A 20,889-nucleotide genomic window follows, 5' to 3' on the forward strand; every position below is an offset into this window, starting at 1 on the left:
GCAGATAGTGCTGATCTCTAGACACGTGTTTCTGGTTCTTTAACCGTCATCAGTAGAGATTACAGTCTTTAAAATGTGGGGTTTGCTGAGTAGGCTGCCAACATCTTTCTCAGGTCAGGTACCTCTCACAGGCTTGCGGGTGCTTCATCCGCCAGCTCGTCAGCTCAATGACTAACAGGAGTACTATTAAACTATTAAACAGGAACAGGGGTGGGAGGCAATGATATCCTACGGAAGGAAATTGAAGTTACGGTTAGATTTACTTTTCAGGATCAGTACTGGGCTCAAAGATGCAGCACTGAGGTCTGTCCTGATAACATGTGAGTAAATCGGAATTCGTAGTTCGGCTGATTTTAGAGGAATATTTATAAGGTCCAAAACTACACACTTAGAAGAATTTCCAAGTGAAACCAGTCACTGTTAGCCTATGGAAGTAAATTCAAGTTACTGTTAAGTACGATTAGAATTACTTTCCAGGATCAGTACTGGGTTCAAAGATGCAGCACTGAGGTCTCTCCTGATAACAGGTGAGTAAATCGGAATTCGTAGTTCGGCTGATTTTAGAGGAATATTTGTAAATTCCAAAACTCCTCAGAAGAATTTCCAAGTGAAACCAGTCAATGTTAGCCTATGGAAGGAAATTCAAGTTACTGGTAAGTACGGTTAGAATTACTTTTCAGGATCAGTACTTAGCTCAAAGATGCAGCACTGAGGTCTCTCCTGATAATAGGTGAGTAAATCGAAATTCGTAGTTCGGCTGATTTTACTTTGTTCCAGTATATATAGAGCCACTTTCCTACTCCATCCCCTCCATTCACCACTGTGCAAACACGCCCTGTGGTGCGTTTTAAGTTGGGTAAATAATTCCCCTTCAATCCTAAGGTTCCGTAGAGTCCAACTAGCCCATTAGGTACATCCAGTAAGCGCCACAGAGCTGCGTAGCAGAGAGATGTAAAAAGGCGCATGGCCTGCACCACCTCTCTGCAACGCAGCGCAGTGGCACTTCCTCGAAGCACCTGGTGGGCTACTTGGCCCCCAGGGTCCCTCAGGATTGAAGAGGAATTTTTTCCCCAACTTAAAACATGCCTCAGGGTGTGTCTGCACACGTCACCTCAGGCCCCGTCTCCTCCCTTCACCAGTGTGTAAACGCACCCCATGGCGTATTTTAAGTTGGGAGATTAAGTCCCCTTGAATCCTGAGGGTCCCTAGGGTCAAACTAGCCCACTAGGTACCTCCAGTAAGCGCCACAGATCTGCGTTGCAGACAGGTGTAAAAAGGGGCATGGCCTCTGAACACCTCTCTGCAATGCAGCTCCCTGGCGCATACTGGAGGTACCTGATGGGCTAGTTGGCCCCCAGGGACCCTCAAGATTGAAGAGGAATTAATTCCTCAACTAAAAACGCACCACAGGGCGCATTTGCACAATGGTGAAGGAGGGGGGCGGGGCCTGAGGTGACATGTCTGTAAACACGCCCTGTGGCGCGTTTTAAGTTGAGGAAATAATAAAGCGCTTCTTTTTTTTCGGCAGCGGGATGCGCGGATCCTAAGCGTATCCCGTGATTTTAAAAAATAAAAATAAAAATTTTTGGGGCCTTGGGGGTTGTTGTGGGACCCCCTGAGCAGGCCTAAGGGGTCATGGTGTGTCTACCCTGCCCCCTTTTTGCGTTTTTTGCATTTTTTTCACTGCTTTCTTGTGCCTCGGTTACCGAGGCACAAGATGGCTGCCAACACTTCCTGGTTTGAAGTGTTGACAGCCAATTAGCATAAAGCTCGTGCATGGGAGGATCCACGGCCCTAGATATATATGTATTGAACGGATTTATACCGTTTAAGCAAAAGGCATGAGTCTGAACTAAGGACTACCCTTTTGCCAAATTTGGTGTAATTCCGTTCAGCAGTTCGGGCTGTAGCTGAGGCTAAAAGTCCTATGGGAAATTACATGGGGAAAACATGTTTTGGGACCACCCTTTTTTCTCGGCCCCTGCTACACGAATCATCCCGAGACTTTCAGGATAGGAGCGGACCAGAGCTGGCCAAAAGTTTTGCAAATTTCACGAAGATTCGTCAATCGGCGCCAAAGTTATTCCAAATAGAATGTTGCGGATTTCCTATGGAAAACAGGTCCTAACTACTATTATCTACTGGCGACCGCCAGTAGATAAATGTATATATATATACCTCTTTTCGCACGCAAGGCTTATTACCATTGTCAATGCTTGTTTAACCTAGCAAGTGCTCCAATTTAGTTTATGATCTCACATTTTCGTTTATATGGAAACGTAGGGCCTTCATATTGTAGCCCATGTGATTAGAAACTTTTTCTGTAGTGTGATGCCAGTGATGTTTTCCAGACGTGGGTCAGTGCCAATTGATTGGCTGTTCCTGAGCATACTTACAGTTGTCAGTTTTTTTTAAAACAAATTGAAGCAACTGAGTTTTTTATCTTTCAAGCATGTACTGTAAGGCCGTGGGAAGAGCAAGGAACACGGACTTCATTTATGATCATCTCACCCAGGCTAACATTCTGGATGAGACTCAACATGGGTTCCGAGCAGGGCATAGCACGGAGACCGCCCTTCTCGCCATGGTAGAACATCTCCGGTCGGTGCTAGATCAGGGACAGACGGCGGCGCTAGTTTTATTAGATCTGAGCGCCGCCTTCGATACGGTCTCGCACCGTATCCTTCTGCACCGCCTGGAAGAGTGTGGTGTTGTGGGAACTGCCCTCCAGTGGTTCCGTTCCTTTCTTGTGGATCGGTCCTTTTGCGTCGCCATACCCCCCCATCAGTCCAAATTCCATCCTCTGGACTTGGGAGTGCCGCAAGGTTCCTCACTGAGTCCCACGCTATTCAATCTTTACGTGAGACCGCTGGCTGATGTCGTCAAGCAATGGGGCATGTTCATGGTCTCATATGCTGACGACACTCAGCTAGCGGTTTCTATCAGTGGCGATACCGATGTGGATGCTCCCAAGTTCCAAAATGGGCTTAGGGCAGTGGCGAACTGGATGACAGCTAACTGTCTCCAGTTGAACGCAAAGAAGACCGAGGTTATGATCGTCGGGAAGGGAAGGGACCTCTGGGGCGACAGATGGTGGCCGCCGGAACTTGGTGTAGCCCCAACCCCAGTTATGGAGTTGCGTAACTTGGGAGTTTGGCTGGATGCTGGTCTCAGTTTCGTGGGGCACACCAAGAAGACCGCGGCGTGTTGCTTTGGTGTCCTGCGGGGCTTAAGGCCGGTCCTTAAGTTCTTCGATCCCCCAACCAGGCAGATGGTAGTGCAGGCTACTGTTCTTTCCCGCCTGGACTACGCTAGCTCGCTCCTGCTGGGGAGTAATCAGGCAGAACTTCTGCGGCTTCAACGCGTGCAGAATGCCGCGGCCAGAGCTATTGTCGGTTTACCTAGGTTCTGCTCGGCCTCTAGCACTCTCCGAGCACTACACTGGCTACCGGTTAAGTCGCGTATCCATTTTAAAGTTTTATGTCTGGTTTTTAAAATTTTGAAAGGTTCTGCCCCTCTGATGCTCTCCAATCTCATTTCTGGCTATGTTCCATCACGTGTATTAAGATCGTCGGAGCAGGCGCTCGCTTTAGTCCCGAGGTTCAGGCTCTGTCGAGCTGGTGGGCGCTCTTTTCGGGTGAAAGCTGCAGCCCTTTGGAATACGCTCCCTTTCCATCTCCGCTCTACCAATGACCTTCTGCTCTTTCGGAAATCCTTAAAAACGTTTCTGTTTTGACCTTGCTGTCTCCGTGGTTCTATGTTGGATATGTTGTACCTTGTCGCGCGCCGGGACGCCCCTTAGCTGGGGCAGCTGTGCGCGTAATAAATGTTACTAACATAACATAACATAACATAACCCTAAATGTACTTCACTGTAAAATGACTCCTTCCTGTACTAATAATTATGCTCTTTCTAGATGAACCAGTACTGTCTTGTCTTTAATATCTTGGTGAATGATAAGAAAACCTGCATCATTATGGGGCAGCCCTAGAGCCAATTGATAAAGTTACTCACATTTCTACGCCTCAGAAATATCTATTAAGTGATTTATTTTTATGTTGTAGGCCAAGTTCAAGATCAAAAGAGAGCAAATCACTAATGAGTTTGAGAAGCTCCAGAAGTTTTTGGAGAAGGAAAAATCTCGTCACCTCAGCAGCCTGGAGGAGGAAGAGAAGAAGAGTCTGCAGAGCATCAAAGAGAAAGAGACAACATTGGAAGAACAGCAATCTGTCCTCAAGAGACTGATCACAGAGATCGAATCCAAGTGTCAGCAGCAAGAGGTGGAGTTACTGAAGGTAAGACAAGTTTATAAATCTAGAGAACAAAAAGATCACCAAACAGTCATCAGTGTCAGAAAGTACCAACCTTATTAGTTTGATCCATGGAGAATGATGAATACTTCTAAACCTCTCTGACCGCACCTCAAACTATGCACAAAATAATGTGTTTGGTAAACGTATAGCCTGAGAAAGGGGAATGGTACAGCTTCAGGGATCTTATAGAGAATGCTCAGCACCTGATTTCTAACATAGTACAAGGTGTCCATTCAAACATTCTTTTGTATCTCCAACTCTCTAAAGGTGAAGGAAACTCTGCATTTCACTGCAGACAGCTATGATTGTGTTATGTGAACATGCTCTATAATTTATGTTGCATTCTTAGCAGGCTCATTAACTGCAGCATAATAAATGTACATTAGTATTCTCAAGTTATCCTGACAACAAGTAGTCACTTTGTCACCCTTTACCTGTAACTTAATACCAAAGGAGCTTCAAAAGCCTGTGAAGAGCTGAGAATCCTTTTTGCTCCCTATCTCGAAAGATGCACAATATGTGAGTTCATAATCCTTAAAGGATGACCTCTGAAATAGTGTTAGAAAGTATGAGTTTAAAGTTTAAAGACAAATGGTTTCTCCAAGTCTTCCATAGACTTCCATTGTTAATAACACTCTGCAGCAATTTCGCATCTGGACAATCTATCAAGGACACACTGGACCAGGAGGAACATATACTTTATGCCTTCAAAATGTCTGCCACTGCTTGCATATCACGTGAGAGCCCTGTAGCTTCACGTGACATGTAGATTCCTTGACTGTGTTTGTGTGTTTCATGTGTTGCAACCAGAGACTCCAAGAAGCCTCTCTCCAAGCCATTTCAACTCTCTGTGCGCTACCACCAGCCTTCCTGCTTTTCAATGCGCGTACCAGTAGACGGTTTGGCGTATTACGCCTTCACAAGTCGAGCATGAAAAGATCAGTGCAGCTAGTGGAGAAGGCCACTTAGCAGACTGATCACAAAGACAGTGAAAATATCAGAGGCAGGATGTGGAGTTACATGGCCAATGAAAAAGATGCAGTACACTCAAGCAGACCACATGCCTCCAGTGCCATTGTGGCCACTACACTTCTTCGCAGGGTCTTAAGAGACGCTAAACTAGGTAGCACTGCCTACCCTGTCTGTCTGTGCCAAGTGTCGGTGGACATATCAGTGAGAAATATTGTATCATATTTACCAGGTTGCTTAATTTCAGTATGACTGTGCTTCCATTCTCAGGCTTTCTTTCTCTTTTCACAATATTTTTAACAAATCTTTATCATTGGTGCATTGCTCCAATAAAGTCAGTACAGCCTAGCAAAGATGGCAGGTTTGGAAATTCACAAATTTGTTGTGCCTTGCAAACATAGAGTGAGCTTATAAATGTAGGGTTATTGGATGTTGGATCTCACAAATGTAGAGTTAGATAATGTTTGATCTCACAAATGTAGGTTTACTAGCTCTTTGATCACACAAATGTAGGTAGGGTTTGGGGCTGTTTGATCTCACAAATGTAGGGTTAGTGGATGTTTGATCTCACAAATGTGGGGTTAGTGGATGTTTGATGTCTATATGAGACCCTTTCTTAAGACACGGCTGATCCTCAGCTTCTAGCTTGGCTGGATTAAGATGTACCTTCTTCCTTTGAAATTCCTAACTCCTGCCTGAATGAGATCCACTGGCATCTAATGATGGACATGTGCCAACGGTCTCGGGATGAATGGGGGGACACTGGGTCCCCTCTCAAGTAACCAGCAATAAACTCAGATGCAGAATTGAGTTTGTCTCTCGTCGCTTGGAATGGGGCGTTCTACCCCAGCATAGGTTAAATCTCTTGAGGGCCAAACTTCACTCTTCCAGCGCTGGAAGGAGAAATGCCGTTGCAAGTATCCATGATCCGACTTGCTTGAATTGGAAGTTGGTCTCTGCGTTATTTGGATCCTAAGCTTTGACCCTCCGTAGCCTGCACAATCACCCAGTGAACTGGTCCATAACCTTTCAACGTTTGTGAACCTCCACACAACCACTACTGGAAGTCGGGGATCCCTCAAGAAGATATTTCAACGGATTGAACCTCCAAAACAATGCACAAAATACAGAAACAAGTATACATCAAACTAATTACAAAAGAATGTATTTATTTGACAAAGAATCATGTAAAACTCAAAATGTTAGTTTTATGCGAAGTTTGAAGGTTTTCAGAATGTACTTTTATTTTAAAAGATGAACTTATATGATAAGTTGTAGAATATCACTTAATCGTGTTTACTCAGAATGCTTGCTCTCCTTTTGTCAGAATGCAGCGGTTGCTTTCATTAAATTGTTCATTCTAGATTCTGTTTTGCATCACTTGCTGGGCTCCCACGAATCAGTAAAAGGACACAAACCTAATCTTTAGCCTACAATATCAATCTCCTTCACCTTTGCAGAGTATATATAGTTTATTATTCTGCCACTATTATTTAATTTTCCACACAGCCATGGACCCCCTGAAGATGCATTGTGGACTCCCATGGTCCAAGGACCACAGGCTAAGAACCCCTGATTAAAGGGATCTACCAAACCATTAGTGGAGACCCATGGTGGTGTGGCCTCCATGAGCTATCCGCAGCAATGGTTCTTCGCAGATCTTAAGGATAGAGTTTGAGCCTTGCACTTGCATTGGTACTTCCTACGAGAAGCCAGTGTCTACTTCCTCAGGGCATCAGCCTGAGACAGAGAGCACCAAACGCAGCAACTGCAGTGATTGATGCAATGCCCCAAAGCACTGAGAACTTAGTTGAAAACTACTGCAAGGAGTCAGTGATTTTCAGGATTGAGAGTGCCTGATTCAAAAGAGCTTGGCCCACACAGAGCCATGCAAGAAAGAAGAAAGACAAGAATACATCTCTATGTCCTGGAGCAGAGGAACAGCCTATGCAACTCTTGTGAGTCCGGCTCAGTGGTGCCTGAGAGCTATGAGGCCTTCAACATCAACACCTATAAGACCGAAGGGCACAAACAAGCAGCAGTTTTTTGTTGGTGCATGCTTCATGCAGAGGGGATGTGGGACATGCATGTATATCTTGAATATTACCGAGAACAGCCAGAGACCTTGAGCAGAGAGAGTAGGCAGTCAGTACTGTCTGGCCCCTTGTGTCCAGTGGCCTTGATATTGAACCCTTTCCTGGCACAGATTCACTAGTAAAGGAGTTCATTCATTCAAGCCATTGCATGTCTACATATTTTCTACATTAACTACATTAACTGAAGATGTATATTTTTTTTCAAGAGGCCAGGATCTGTGATACATACAAAAGATTCCCTCCTCCCAGAGCTTGTGTTCTTCCCCTACCAGATGTCTGCGTTTAAGAATGTCAAACCATTGGTCTTACTCCTGAGAATCTAATTGCTTTATTACATTTACATTTGTTGTCTGTTTTGTGGCCTGGGGATTATTGCTCCATGTGCCCGCTTGCCTTGTGTTCTTTGACCCCAGAATACTGCAGTGATATTGGTTTATATACATAAAGAGTACCACAACAGACCTGGGTTTCATATGGCTAATGTAAACATTTGTATACCCTACTGCTTCCACTGATTGTATTTTCCCTCATAAGACCCTAACATATCTCAGCGAGGAGGGGAGCTACTGCTCCTGTGCCCAGAACAAGAGGTGCCAGCTCTGTACTGAGTCCTGGGGCCCTGTGGAGTTGCCCATCACACAACATGCAGAAGATATTCCACTTCTGTACAATAATTTCCTTTTCAGAACTAATCCTAGTTTGAAGAAAGACTTTCGATGTTGTTAGTGTACCTTGGTATCTGGTTCTAGACTCTTATTACATCGAACACATCCATAATTGAATCCAGTAAATCTGTGCCTCGCGCTTTACCTATGAAGTTTGTTTATATGTGTAAATTTGTGAGTGGTGTTTTTAAAATATAAACTTTGCTGTGAACATAAACTCTGCTGGTTCTATGTTGACCTGCTTGTGCTTCTCTCCCCAGGATGTGAAGAGCACCTTGAGAAGGTATGTGTATATTTTCCATTAACAGCTCACAAGATACAAAAAATCGAGGAACCATTACAATGACTTATTTCACTCTACAGTCTTAGTTGCGTGTTTGTGTCTTTTGGGTGAGGTTTTTGATAGATCACCATCTTCAAATTAGGTGCTAACAGCCTAGTTTTTCAAAACCTTTTTCCATGAGAGGTACTTGTTTTGTCACAGATATTTAAAAAAGATTAAACATATGAGAGAGAGGGGAATGTTGCCAGCCCCCTATGTGTTGCCACCTAATACCATACGTTAAGTGTTGTGGCCACTGGATTATTGAAGAATACCTTAGGTGGTCTATGTGATTTCCACAGCCAGCTGTCTGCCAACATGATCCAAGTGTACCCAAAGTCTGTCTGATTCCCCCCTTCAACCATTCTGTCATCACTTGGATTTTTGTGGCCACATAGTACATTTGTAAGTACATGTCATACCTCTTTTGGGCCTGGCATGTTGCAATAATATGGTAGGAATCCTAGCCCTGGTTTTGTTCCAGATGAACATTGTAAGTTGTTTCTATATTTGTTCTAGGAACACAACTTCAACAGGGATGGGCAAAGCCTCCAAAAGGTATAGGAACCTCAGCAAAAAAATTATTTTTATGACATTTATTTGTGCCAGCCAAGAGATATAGAGTTGTACCCACCTAGTCATGTCCTCCTTAATTGAAGTAGACAGATGTAGGTAGTTAGTTTTTAATAGGTCTCATAGTAAAGTAATTAGGACACCAAAATATTTAATTTGCCGTTCCGCCCATTTGCTCAGAATTGTCTTTTTAAGTTATGTGTTGTTTCATACCCCAGGGGCAGATTCAATATTCCTGACTTCTCCAGGTTTATCTTCTACCCTTGTACTGTTTCATTGTTCGCTATGACCACTGGTAAGGATTTCTCTGTGGAGACCAAAGTAAGAAGAACATAGTCCGCATATACCATAATACTAATTTTATCTTTTCTAAATGTGAGCCCTTCTATAACGGGCAAATGTCTTGTCTTAGTTCATCGTGCAGAGTACAGAGTAATGGAGACGGGGGTAGCCCTCAGGAGACACTCCACAAATATATAGGTTGCGACAGACCACACTAAGGGTTGTGTGGAGTTTGCCACCATCTTTAAATTGTTAGGTCCAAGGACCATCCAAAACATCACTCCTTGCTGAAAGAGCCAGTCCACGCTGTTAAAGACCTTTTCCACATCCAAGGCAAGGGGAGAGGAGTTGGCCTTACGGCTAATGCGCTTGACCACGGACCTGGGAACTGGGTTCGAGTTTCGGTAATGACGCTGAACATCCTGTGATTCTGGGCAAATCACTTGATCTCCCCATGCCTAACAAAGAATGAATGTGTGTCCTAATGTAACGTAACTGCGCTCTGATACCTGATTGGATTCGGGTCAAGTTTGCGCTATATAAAACTCTGCAAAAAAAAAAGTAATATTGCCAGCACTTTCTTCTTGTTTTTTGCCCACTGGACAACCCTACGTATGCTGTTGTGAGTCTGTCTACCATCCAGAAATCTGCATTGATCGAGGTGTATCAATTTATTGAGGGTTTACTCCAACTTCATTGCCAGTGCCTTTGTATACAGCTGCCTGGCTGATGAGGGTTATGAACCCGAAACCGGTCCCAGGATGCTTGTTTCCGGTCCAGGGAAGACATGGCTTGGCAGTTCGGGCTGGACTGTTCCCATGAGGCACAGGGTCAGACTGATTTGCATATGGCCATATCTGAACTGGGGTGGTGGAGTGAGCTAAAGAATGATGATGGATTAAACCCAGATCAGTTGACAAGGGGTGAGTGTTTGATTTGCTCAAACGCTTCGACCATCATCCCCTTTGGTATCGCGTTGTTCGCCCTAAATTGGCAGGGTATACCCAGACGTGGGTCCCTTGCTCACTTTGCCACTGGATGCAAGACAGCCTGCTTGAAGAGGGTTATGAACCCGAAACCGGTTCCAGGATGCTTGTTTCCGGTCCAGGGAAGACATGGCTTGGCAGTACAGGCTGGACTGTTCCCAGGAGGCACAGGGTCAGGTATCGCTTTGTATACAGCTAAGCATCTATATTAAGGAGAGCAATAATCCTATACGACGAGCATAGTTTTTTTTTATCACTGCACGGGTTAGGCAAGACCGCGATTGTTACCCTCCCCATTAAAGGGGCTATCCCCTTTCCTGCACAGCTGCTAAACAGAGCAGCCAGCCTGGGGAGTAGTCTATTAGCATATATTTTATAGAAAGGAACCCCAAATTCATCCTGTCCTCTGACAATATTATTCTTGAGCATATTTATTACCCATCTTGCGTCATAATCCACAACTGAGGCCCCCAGCTTTTCCTCTTGATACCATATAATTCAGGGCAAACAGCTTCTCTAAATATTATTATTATTATTAACCATTGGTTGAGCGCAGCTATCACCCAACGGGCATCTTGGCGCTGGTAACTTATTAGTAAATAGGAGAAATGCTATTAAAACTTAGCATTGTGTTACTCTAATATAACCCTCTATTTTCAGGGAAAGAGCCAGGGGCCAGATGTACGACCCTAAATTTCATGCGCAAACTGGTTTGCCAATGTAAAATTCCTATTTAGCGAGTCGCAATTTTTTTGTGACTCGTTAAATAGGAATTGCGAGTCCCTATCAGGAAGGGGCATGCCAAGGGCGTCCCTTCCCAATACCGAATCTCTACCCTATGTAGGAATGTTTTGCAACCACAATTACGGTCGCAAAACACTCTCAATTTACCGCCCTCTTCAAGAGGATTGTATTGCATTCACAAATGAGAAGGGGTCCCCAGGTGGCCCCTTCCCCTTTGCAAATGCAGGGGACAATATTTTTTAGGGGCAGGCAGTGGTCCCAGGGACCACTGCCTGTCCTTAAACAATTATCGAAAACTTTTCATTATTTTTATTTTAAATGCATCCAGTTTTCCATTTAGAAAAACAGGCTGCTTAAAAAAAACTGCTTTATTTAAAAGCAGTCCCAGACATGGAGATCTGCTGACCCCAGCAGGCCACCATCCCTGGGACTGCCAGCCATTCCCAATGGGGTCGCAAATTGCGAATTCCTCATGAATAGTGATGAGGCTCGCAATTTGAGACCCCATTGGGAATCGCAAACAGTGTCTCAGACACTGTTGTACATGGCAGTTTGCAACTTGCAAATTGCGACTCGCAATCGAGGGCAATTTGCGAGTCGCAAATTGTCATGGTCGTACATCTGGCCAAATGTTTTTATATTATTCCTAAAACTCAACAGGTCGGTGTTGGTTCTTAGGAAGAGTGGGAGGTCATTCCATAATTGAGCACCTTTGACCTAGAAGGTTCTGCCTCCAAGTTGTGTTTTTTTAAAAAAAGGAACAGATACTAGGTCAGCATGGGATGAACTTAAGGTTCATGCAGGCCTATAGAGTTTAACTTTCTGTTGTAGAGCTTTGTGTCCCGTGCAATTTACTCCCCTATGCAGTATGCATAAAGCCTTAAAGATGCACCTTTCTTTTACAGGCAACCAGTGAAGTTTCTGTAGTATCTCAGTTGAAGAGTCCTGTCTTCCTTTGTTTAGTGCAAGCTTGGCAACCAACACCTGAATCCTCATATAAAGCTAGGGGAGCAAGGGGACGATTTTCGGCTACCAAAATTCATACTGAATGTGCTGGGTCCGGATCCGAATTTTTCGGCCGTGGCCAAAATGTAGCTGGGAGTTCATGTTGCAGTTTCACCGGGGAGCAACCCAGAAATTGTGTTTTATCTCCGTTGAATTTTAACATGTTATCATCCAGTCACTGGGCCATCGTGAAGATTGTTTAGTTGTTTTGGGTCTGATTTGTCCAATGATATTGATCCAGCGTGGACCCAATAATTTGGACAGGGACGAACACTCAATTATTTCATTTACTTTGGCCCATACACATACACCCACGTCCCTGTGGCGCTGGGGTCAAGTTTACGAATTTCTTACCACTTCATATTCAATAGTTGAAATTTTGGACTGTTCATATTCTACACAATAAACCTTCTCGTTCAAATTTCCATCTTCTTGGTCGATGGACCAATTAGTGGAAAAATTGAAGGCAACAGTCACTCAAATAATAAACGGACAAAAATAATCACAGACTCATTGTTTGCAATTTGTTAAATTTATCTTACTCAAAGTGCATTAGTCTTTAAAATTACCTCATGAGAGAAAATAGACTCTAAACCGTCAACAAATAATCAATCTCAAGACAACATAAGTTGCATTAGGGGATATATGAAGAGACATCTGACATGTGCATAAATCAAATCTTTATTTGGGAAAGATAGATGAAGAGACGAAAGAACATGGATTATAGCTTCGAAATATCAAAGACACCAACCCAAAAAATAAGAGCGAGGAAAACCACCACCCAGGCCTAGGTAGCGGCAGGGGACCTCCAGACAAAGAGTCAGGGATCAAAGACTCTAAGATCAGGATAAGGATAGGACTGGAACAGCTAGGTCTCTCTGCAACCCGACAATCCGCAATCTCCTCACGCCTAATGCAGCAGCCGCCCTCGTTTCTAACCCCGCCCCTAAATCACCTATCCTTTATACCCTTACCATACAGATTACATCCCACTAAAGTTGCTAAAAATCACCCTTTTTAGCTACAGGATTGGTCAAAAAGTGAGGCGTATGATCACCCTATCATTAAGTCATACTTCTTTGACTGGCCCCATTGTCAGACTTTTCGTTCCCACATATTCAGTATACATCCCTATTCTCTCATGAGGTGAAAGTATCGACTTAAGGACAAATTTTAATACATTCATCATTTTGTGGATTTTCACAAGGAGTTCATTGGAGTTGGCTGCTCGTCAAGCGTCTTGTCCTTCACTGTGTCATGTTCAGCCTTTTCACCCACACAGTCACGTTGTTAATGCGCGCTGCAAGTTTCACCCATCACAGCAACACTTTATTAATAATGTGGCAATGAAATCTTCACTGTTACCCACCCACCTTAACTCTAGTCCAGGTTAACAGTTATCCTAGCATAGCATAAGCAAGAAGCGGCATTAATAGTTATGACAAAGCAACACACGTCATGCCTTTTTACTACATATACATGCAATATGCCATGCAATATATTCATAACATGTTCTACACACAATATTATTACAGACCTGATTATTTACGTAGTGTTAGGATTAATTCCATGCATATCGCTAAGCAAATCCACAATGTGTGGTGTGTAGCTGCATGTTAATTCTAATTTCTACTTAAAATTAGTACGTATTACAGGGGCACTCGATACAAGTGGGTTGCTTTTTTTTTCTTTTTGAATCCTCGCTCCATCAATTCCCCCGTCTGATGGCTTTTGAGCCATCATAAATACTCACCATACCGAGTGTCACCTTTCATTTTATCTAGTCTCACGCCTCAATCTTCCGCCACTGGGGGTGGCTCCGGCTCACAGCCAACTCTCAGCTCCTGCGGGGTCCTTCTGCCTCTCAGGGCTTGCCTCTAGTCTCACGCCTCAATCTTCTGCCACTGGGGGTGGCTCCGGCTCCTGCGGGGTCCTGCTGTCGGACAAGCTGCGCACCTCTCTTGTCCCCGATGCCACCGCCATCAAGCGGCTGACCTCAGTTTCAGCAGGCGAAGGGCCATCCAGCTGGCAGGTCTCTTCCATCACCAGTGACTAGGGCCCCATGCACCAGTCGCTCTCAGGAGTAGCGCGGGCCGGCCCCTCGATCTCTCACAGCCTGGCTCTGGATACGCTTCTCGGTCCACCAGCTTTGGGGGCTATGCCCAGCTACTGCTACGCTCTCCGTCTCTGGGGACCCCCGGTCGACTGCTGCTACTGCCTCCGCTGATCTCTCGCTGTGTCGGGGCCACGTCCAGTCCCGGGCTGCAGGCTCCTGCAAGGCTTATCTGGATCACGATTCAGCCGTTACCACTCCTGTGACTCTGTCGCCTCAGGCTACCCCAGGACCTCCGGGGCAACCAGTCCTCTGCTTCGGTGTGACAAGGCATGGGCAGTGGGCGCTGTCGGCGAGACCAAGCGACAAGCAGGCACGTCCCACCTGGTCGCCATCTTGGCCATGCCCGATATGTTTTTTTAAAGAAATAGACCAGCGGTCTAGTGAAAGCGCTGGTACCAAAAACACTGATTTTCTATATTGTTAGCCTTTCATCTTTCATTTTTCTTAGTTTTTTTGCTTTTAGAAAAGTTCATGTAACTCAGACATTGCACACAACTTCCTTTCTCTCTCCTCTCCCATACTCATAGTCACTCACAGCACTCCCTCGCTCTCTCACACACTAATTAAGCATTTACACTATTAATTCACTTCATATCTTTCTACACACTTTCAGTACCATCCTTTTCAAATAATAACACCAAATACACTCTCCTCTTCTTTCACTCTCTTCTACATACACAACTACAGCCTCTTTATACACCTATGACATGCTCTCCCCCTATCTCTCTTTCTCACACACTATGTATACTATGGGGCATATTATCAAGAAAAGGCGTTAACATTATCGACGCTTTAGCGGCAGAAAACTGCCGCTAAAGCGGGGATAATGGGCTTGATAATATGCCCTTGAGAATTCCCATAGAAGCCCATGTTCTGGTGTCAACCTGGGCTTCTATTGGAATTCTCTGCTGCATATTATCAAGCCCATTATCACCGCTTTAGCAGCAGTTTTCTGCCGCCAAAGCGGCGATAATTTTGACGCCGTGCTTGATAATATGCCCCTACGTTTGTTAGACCTGGCACCATTGGCGTGGGTCTCCCTTCCATTTTTCGCTGTTGTCTCCTCTGTTCTTGCTGGTATTAGATGCTCTGGGCGCTGTGCCACTGCCATTCAGTGCCACAGCGCGAACGCTCCCTGTGTAAATATGACATGTGAATTGGTATATCCATGATTGGCTTATTTGGTTTATCTGTTAGTCCCTAGTAGAGTGGCCTGTGTGCAGTCCAGAACTACCACCTTGGCTGTGAAGTGCACCCACTTCCCAGCCCCTGAACCTTCCCTTGGCATCATTGAAGCCACCCCTATTGTAGGGTGCATTGTTTGTGTAAGGTAGGACATACCTTGGTATGTGTAGCATGTCCTGGTAGTGAATTACACCCAATTTCGTTTTTCACTACTGTAAGGCTACCTGTTCTCCATCGGCCAGAATGGGCAGTTTGACTATTTCACTCTATAGTCCTAACTGACCCATAGAACATGGTAGAAAAACAAATGTAGTATGCCTGAGCTCAGAATATTAAAATACATCTTTTAGTGAAGTTTATTTTTATATTCTGAGTTTGAAAATACTACTTTTAGAAAGTAGGTATTTTCTTGCCTTAGCCTTTCAGTGTGCTCTGCTATTATGTGTATTGGCTGTCTGGTTTTGGAGGGACAGGACAGGCTGAGTCAGACCTGGGCTGAATAGAGAGATCTGTATTTGGAGTATGGGGAGGGGTAGCTCCTGGCAGGGGCGTAACACAGGCCCCCGCAGCCCCCGCGGTGCGGGGGGGCCCCACGCTCCAGGGGCCCCCTCACTCAGCGGAGGGAGACAGCTGCGCCTGCAAGCAAGCCTCTTCAGCCTCCCCAAGTCCCCATAAATTAAACTGTGCGCACACGCTACGGTGACGGCATCTAAGCCAGCCTTCGAGTCTTCCCTCTCATTCTGTTTCGCTCCTCAGTTAGTTAAAACCGAGACTTCAAGAAACGGGTATTACCCTCTCTTTCCTCCTTTCGTTTATTTGCTCCCCTGTGAAATGGATCCAAAAAGAATAACATTTTTGCTGGAAACGTTTTCTTTTTCTGACAAATGTGCAGCCTCGGGGTGGAGAGAAATAACACATTCCAAATGTGAAAAATAAATAACTAATTAAAGCAAGACAGAGTGGTTGCAAGGTGTCCAGATTTATTTACACCTAAACACATTAGCGCCACTTTACAGTGTTTGCCAGTGAAGTGATACTTTTGTTTTCTCCTCTCTCTTTGAACAACATTGTTTTCCCTGTGTGGGAAAGTGCACCTTGCCTGGAGGTACTGAAATACCTGTTTGATGGGTGAATTGGAAAAAAAATGTGTACAGCGACTGTGTGCTTACGGATGTGGTCTTTTTTTGCCTGTGTTTTGAAAGAATATAAGCAATGGGCACTGAAACGGGTCCCTTCCGGGCCCTGTAGTCATGGCCTTACCTTTTCATGCAAAAGCACTCACTAATTTCAGAATAATGAGTGTAAAAGGAAAAAGGTAACCATGTTGTTCCTGCTTACATTTCACATGCTTTACTTAATCTTGCATTCCCTATGAGTGTTTGCTTTTTCTAGGATGTTGTTAATTTTGTTTAGGCAGCATATTGCTCTTGTCTAGTGCAGAATTAGAATTGAGTCACATCCAGGTGTTTATAGCGGGTCAGTGCAGTGCAAGTTTCTCTCAGTGGGGCAGTTCAGTGGGGGAGAGGATCTGGCGCTATGGTCAGAGCTGCTGAAGTGGAACTGGTGAACCAGGTTCAGCCTTAATGACCAGGTTCCCAGACCACTCTTCTGAGGGAGCACATTCCTGTGCTACACCTTAGAAGGCGCAGCAAGATCTTAAAAGCCCTGGTATCTTAGCACCAGCAGGTGGACCCTAGCGGTGGCAAGTGTGGATTAACCTTGAAGGCCTGTCCACCACTATCCATTAAGTTCACCTCCAGTCTTGGGGACAGACCTACGAAGCAGCACACCATAGAGTGGCAGTGACTCTGTCACAGAGGTCAAAGGACCCTTGAGCAGGGTGGTTCTAGGGCAGTGTGACCGCACCGGGCGCTAACTTCAGGTGGGGGCATCGTGTTTGTAAGTATATTATGGTTTTAAAAGCACTTGCTGCCTCCTTCCTGGCCTCCAACATTTTTGGGCAACAATAAAAATGTCTTGATAACTCCAGTGATTAATGTTCTTAGTAGAGAGAGATGGTGTTTTGTCTAGTGGAAGGTTTGACTCATGAAAAGGAATGGCAGAGGTGTAATGTGCATGCTGCTAAGAACATGTACCATGCGGATCACAAAGTGCACATAATGTGAATAGGTCAGTGGGTTACTGCTTTTGTCAGAGAGACCCTATTGTTACTTGCAGTTAATAAGTTAAAATCCTAACATAGAACAGTGAGCTATTAACTGTCATGTAAGAGCTGCATGCAAACTCCAAGGTATAAATTAGAGCGTTATGTTTTTTTCCCCAGTCTTCGATTATCCTAATGTTGCAAAAAAGGGTTCATTTGGGTAGAAATCAATTCTGATTATTAAAGAGAACCCCTAACCATGGTATTATGTTTTTAATTCTGAGTTTGTGTTTCTGCAGACCATTCACTATTAAACTATGCTGCCTACAAGTATGGTTGTCATGTGACTCCTACACCTTGTAGTCCTTTGTCTTATGTAACATTTCCTACACAGTGATTTGCACACATATGAATGATTGTCTCTGTGTAATATGTGTGATGTAAAGTGCTCTGATACCCTACACTGGTATTAGTGGTGCTGTACATTTTCTGATACTTTATTATTTTGAAATTTTTACACATGCTAACAGTCTCTGCAATGATTTTTCCTTATTAGTATTAGTGGAACATACAACTGCAGCAATGAGAAAGGTGACCAGTCAACCTTTGCAAAGGGCCCTCCACTTCACAGCAGCACAAGTCACATTTTTTAGTAACTTTTGATGTGTTTGAGCTATAAACAATTTATTAGTTAAAATCGTCAGATTATGCAGCAGATGATGCATTATGTGGCATATATGGCAAAAGCCATAGTTATGTGGAGAACATTTGCAAACTAGGATATTTTGCCATTCATGTTTGAACTCTTTTTCTAGGCATCTTGAAGCTGGAAAACTCCTGCATCCATCCCAAACTGGGTTTCGCCCCTCTCAAGGGACTGAAACAGCCTTACTGGCAGTCGCGGAAGACTCTAGAAGGATTCTTGATGCAGGTGGTTCTCTAGCCGTGATATTGTTAGATCTTAGCGCGGCATTTGATACTGTTAATCACCGTATCCTAATTCATCGACTGAAAGATATGGGTGTGACAGGAACCGCCCTGAATAGGCTGTGCTCTTTCCTCGAGGGTAGATCCTTCCAGGTCTTCGAGGGCGAGGCCATTTCAAGCCCTAGGCCCCTTTATTGTGGAGTGCCTCAGGGGACGTCCCTGAGTCCCACTCTCTTTAATGTTCACATGGCTTCTCTCGCAGACATTGTTCTACCCTTTGGGGTGCATATAATTACATATGCCGACGACACTCAATTAGTGGTGGCATTTAACTACAAAAGCAGTTCCCCTACTTGTCTTGCCCCATGCCTCGAGGAGGTGATGAGGTGAATGTGCTATTCCCATCTAAAACTGAACGGTGATAAGACCGAGCTTATGTTGCTCGGTAATCCCTCCCCCTTCGAGGTTTCCTCTATCTGGCCAGCATGTATGGGCCCTGTGCCTATCCCCAAATCCGAAATAAAGAGTTTAGGTTTCTGGCTTGATTCTGAGCTTAGCTTTTACACCCAAGCATGGAAAGTTGTTGCCTCCTACTTCGGTATTCTAAGACTGCTGCGTAAAGTGTTGCCTTTGCTACACCCTCAAGCAAGAAAGCTTGTGGTCCAGGCACTTGTCTTATCCCGCCTGGACTATGGCAACGCTCTTTATCTCGGTGCTCCCTGTGCGGTCTTTAAGAAACTTCAAATCATGCAAAATTGTGCCGCAAGGATTCTTGAGAGTACTCCAAGCCGCCAGTCAGCCAAAGCTACACTTAGGTCTTTACATTGGCTTTCTATTCAGGAAAGAGTCCACTTTAAAGCCCTCTGCACCACCCATAAGATGCTAGGGGGTGTGGGACCGGCTATCAATTCTTCCTTTGTCCAGCCCTACCAAGCCAACAGGCGGTTACGTTCAAATGACCTCCACCTGTCGTCTGTTCCTAGAATCAAGAGGTCCAGAAGTGGTGGCCGGCTCTTCTCTTACAACGCCGCTAAACTCTGGAACTCCTTGCCGCTTCAGCTACGTAAAGAGCCAGACCACACCGTCTTCCGCAGGAGGCTCAAAACCTGGCTTTTCCCTAATTGATTGCCACAGCTTAGTGCGGTTTCTGCCAGAGCGCTGGGATGCCTTCGGGTAACCATGCGCTTTATAAATGCGATTTCATTTCATTTCATTTCAACTGCTCTTGGGACAACTGTGGGCTTTTACCACTGGGTCTCTTAGAGAACGACACCTCAGGTCCATACACGGGGGCTAAACACAGCACGTTTCTGGGTTCTCCGCACACTGCTATTTGACGCCAGACTTCTGCAGCTTGTGTTGAGGAAATTAAACATCCCCTTGTGCTTGTATAAAACATAGCTGCCAAGTGGCTTTGGCACCATGTCGTGCCCATTCGTAGCTTTTATCCAACAACACTTTGCATGCTGGAATGTTTAACCCCTTACTTAGATGGTCACAGCACAACTCCCAGAATGCAAGGCTCTGTTGGCTTAAAATGCAGGCCTGGCTGGCGGTGTCACACGTGACGATAGAGCCATTTGGAGGCAATGGTGAATCTGTAATTTAGCAGGCGTGTCTATACTCTTAGTAAATTGTAAATACCACCAGTGTTGACACACTGAGGTCTGAGGCCTCTGTTTGTTATGAAGTAAGGCCCAGTCTGGTGGTTCAGGTCAGTCCTTGTGAGGGAAGCTGCTGGACTTGTTTTTACCATGCACTTTGAAAGTATTTTCACCTTGATGCAAGAAGAAAGTTGGATTGTTTTACAAAACATGCTTGATTTGTGTATATTGCTGGACTGGTGATTGCTTTATTTTGCACTTTGAAAGTATTTGCACTTTTTCTTTTGCTTTACCAGCTACAGTTTGTATAGATTGTCATTAGGTACTTGCTAATATGGTTTGTTTTTATTCTACATGCAGTGTTATTTATGGTGTTGCTTGCACTTGTCTGTAATACGTGTACCTTAAATCTTGTATTTAGCATTGTTTACACTACAGAAATGATAAATTAAAACAGACAAACATCTGCATCAATGTTCTGAAGCATCCAAACAGTTTTCTTCCTCAGCCTTGTTTGCCTGCCTGTTTTTCAGTGCTTACTAATAAAGACAGTGTGATTGAAATTGCTTCCTCAGTTCACCTTATTATCATGCACAACCCTTGACAGTCGCTAGTGTGTGGCTGCAGATAATTCACCAGTCTATTTCTCTTGACTTTCGCAGGATACTGAGTTATAGCTTGTGTACTTCTCTTGTATATTGTCAGTCGAGTTTTCATGGAATTGCAGGTTTGGGTTGGTCTTTCAAAGTTTCAAGGTATTGTCAATTCTATTTCAGACCCTTCATAGTTGTTCTTTGTTCTTCAGCCAGAGACAGTTCCTGAGACAATAGGATCGCTCCTTGGCATTGTTCTGATTGCTGCCTCAGTTAAATAATCTGCTTTTGACAGTATTGTTACAAATGGCGTAGCTTGTATGTTAAGAGTGTTTCCCACTTTCTCATTAGAACTTAGAGAAAGACAATATAGAGGCATTTCATGTAACTGTTGGAGGTTTCAA

General features: G+C 44.5%; 1 protein-coding gene across 2 annotated transcripts in view; it reads left to right on the forward strand.

Annotated features, from left to right (window-relative positions):
* LOC146869455 (E3 ubiquitin-protein ligase TRIM39-like) overlaps positions 1-20,889 on the forward strand; it is a 193,281-nt gene that overhangs the window by 67,089 nt on the left and 105,303 nt on the right. For both annotated transcript variants that reach the window (XM_085653995.1, XM_085653984.1), the window contains 2 exons: positions 4,066-4,296; positions 8,305-8,327. In XM_085653995.1, the coding sequence (XP_085510121.1) occupies positions 4,066-4,296; positions 8,305-8,327 (254 nt within the window). The remainder of the gene's footprint in view (positions 1-4,065; positions 4,297-8,304; positions 8,328-20,889) is intronic.

This window comes from Triturus cristatus, chromosome 1_1, assembly GCF_964204655.1.
Source record: "Triturus cristatus chromosome 1_1, aTriCri1.1, whole genome shotgun sequence".
Taxonomy (NCBI): Eukaryota; Metazoa; Chordata; class Amphibia; order Caudata; family Salamandridae; genus Triturus; species Triturus cristatus.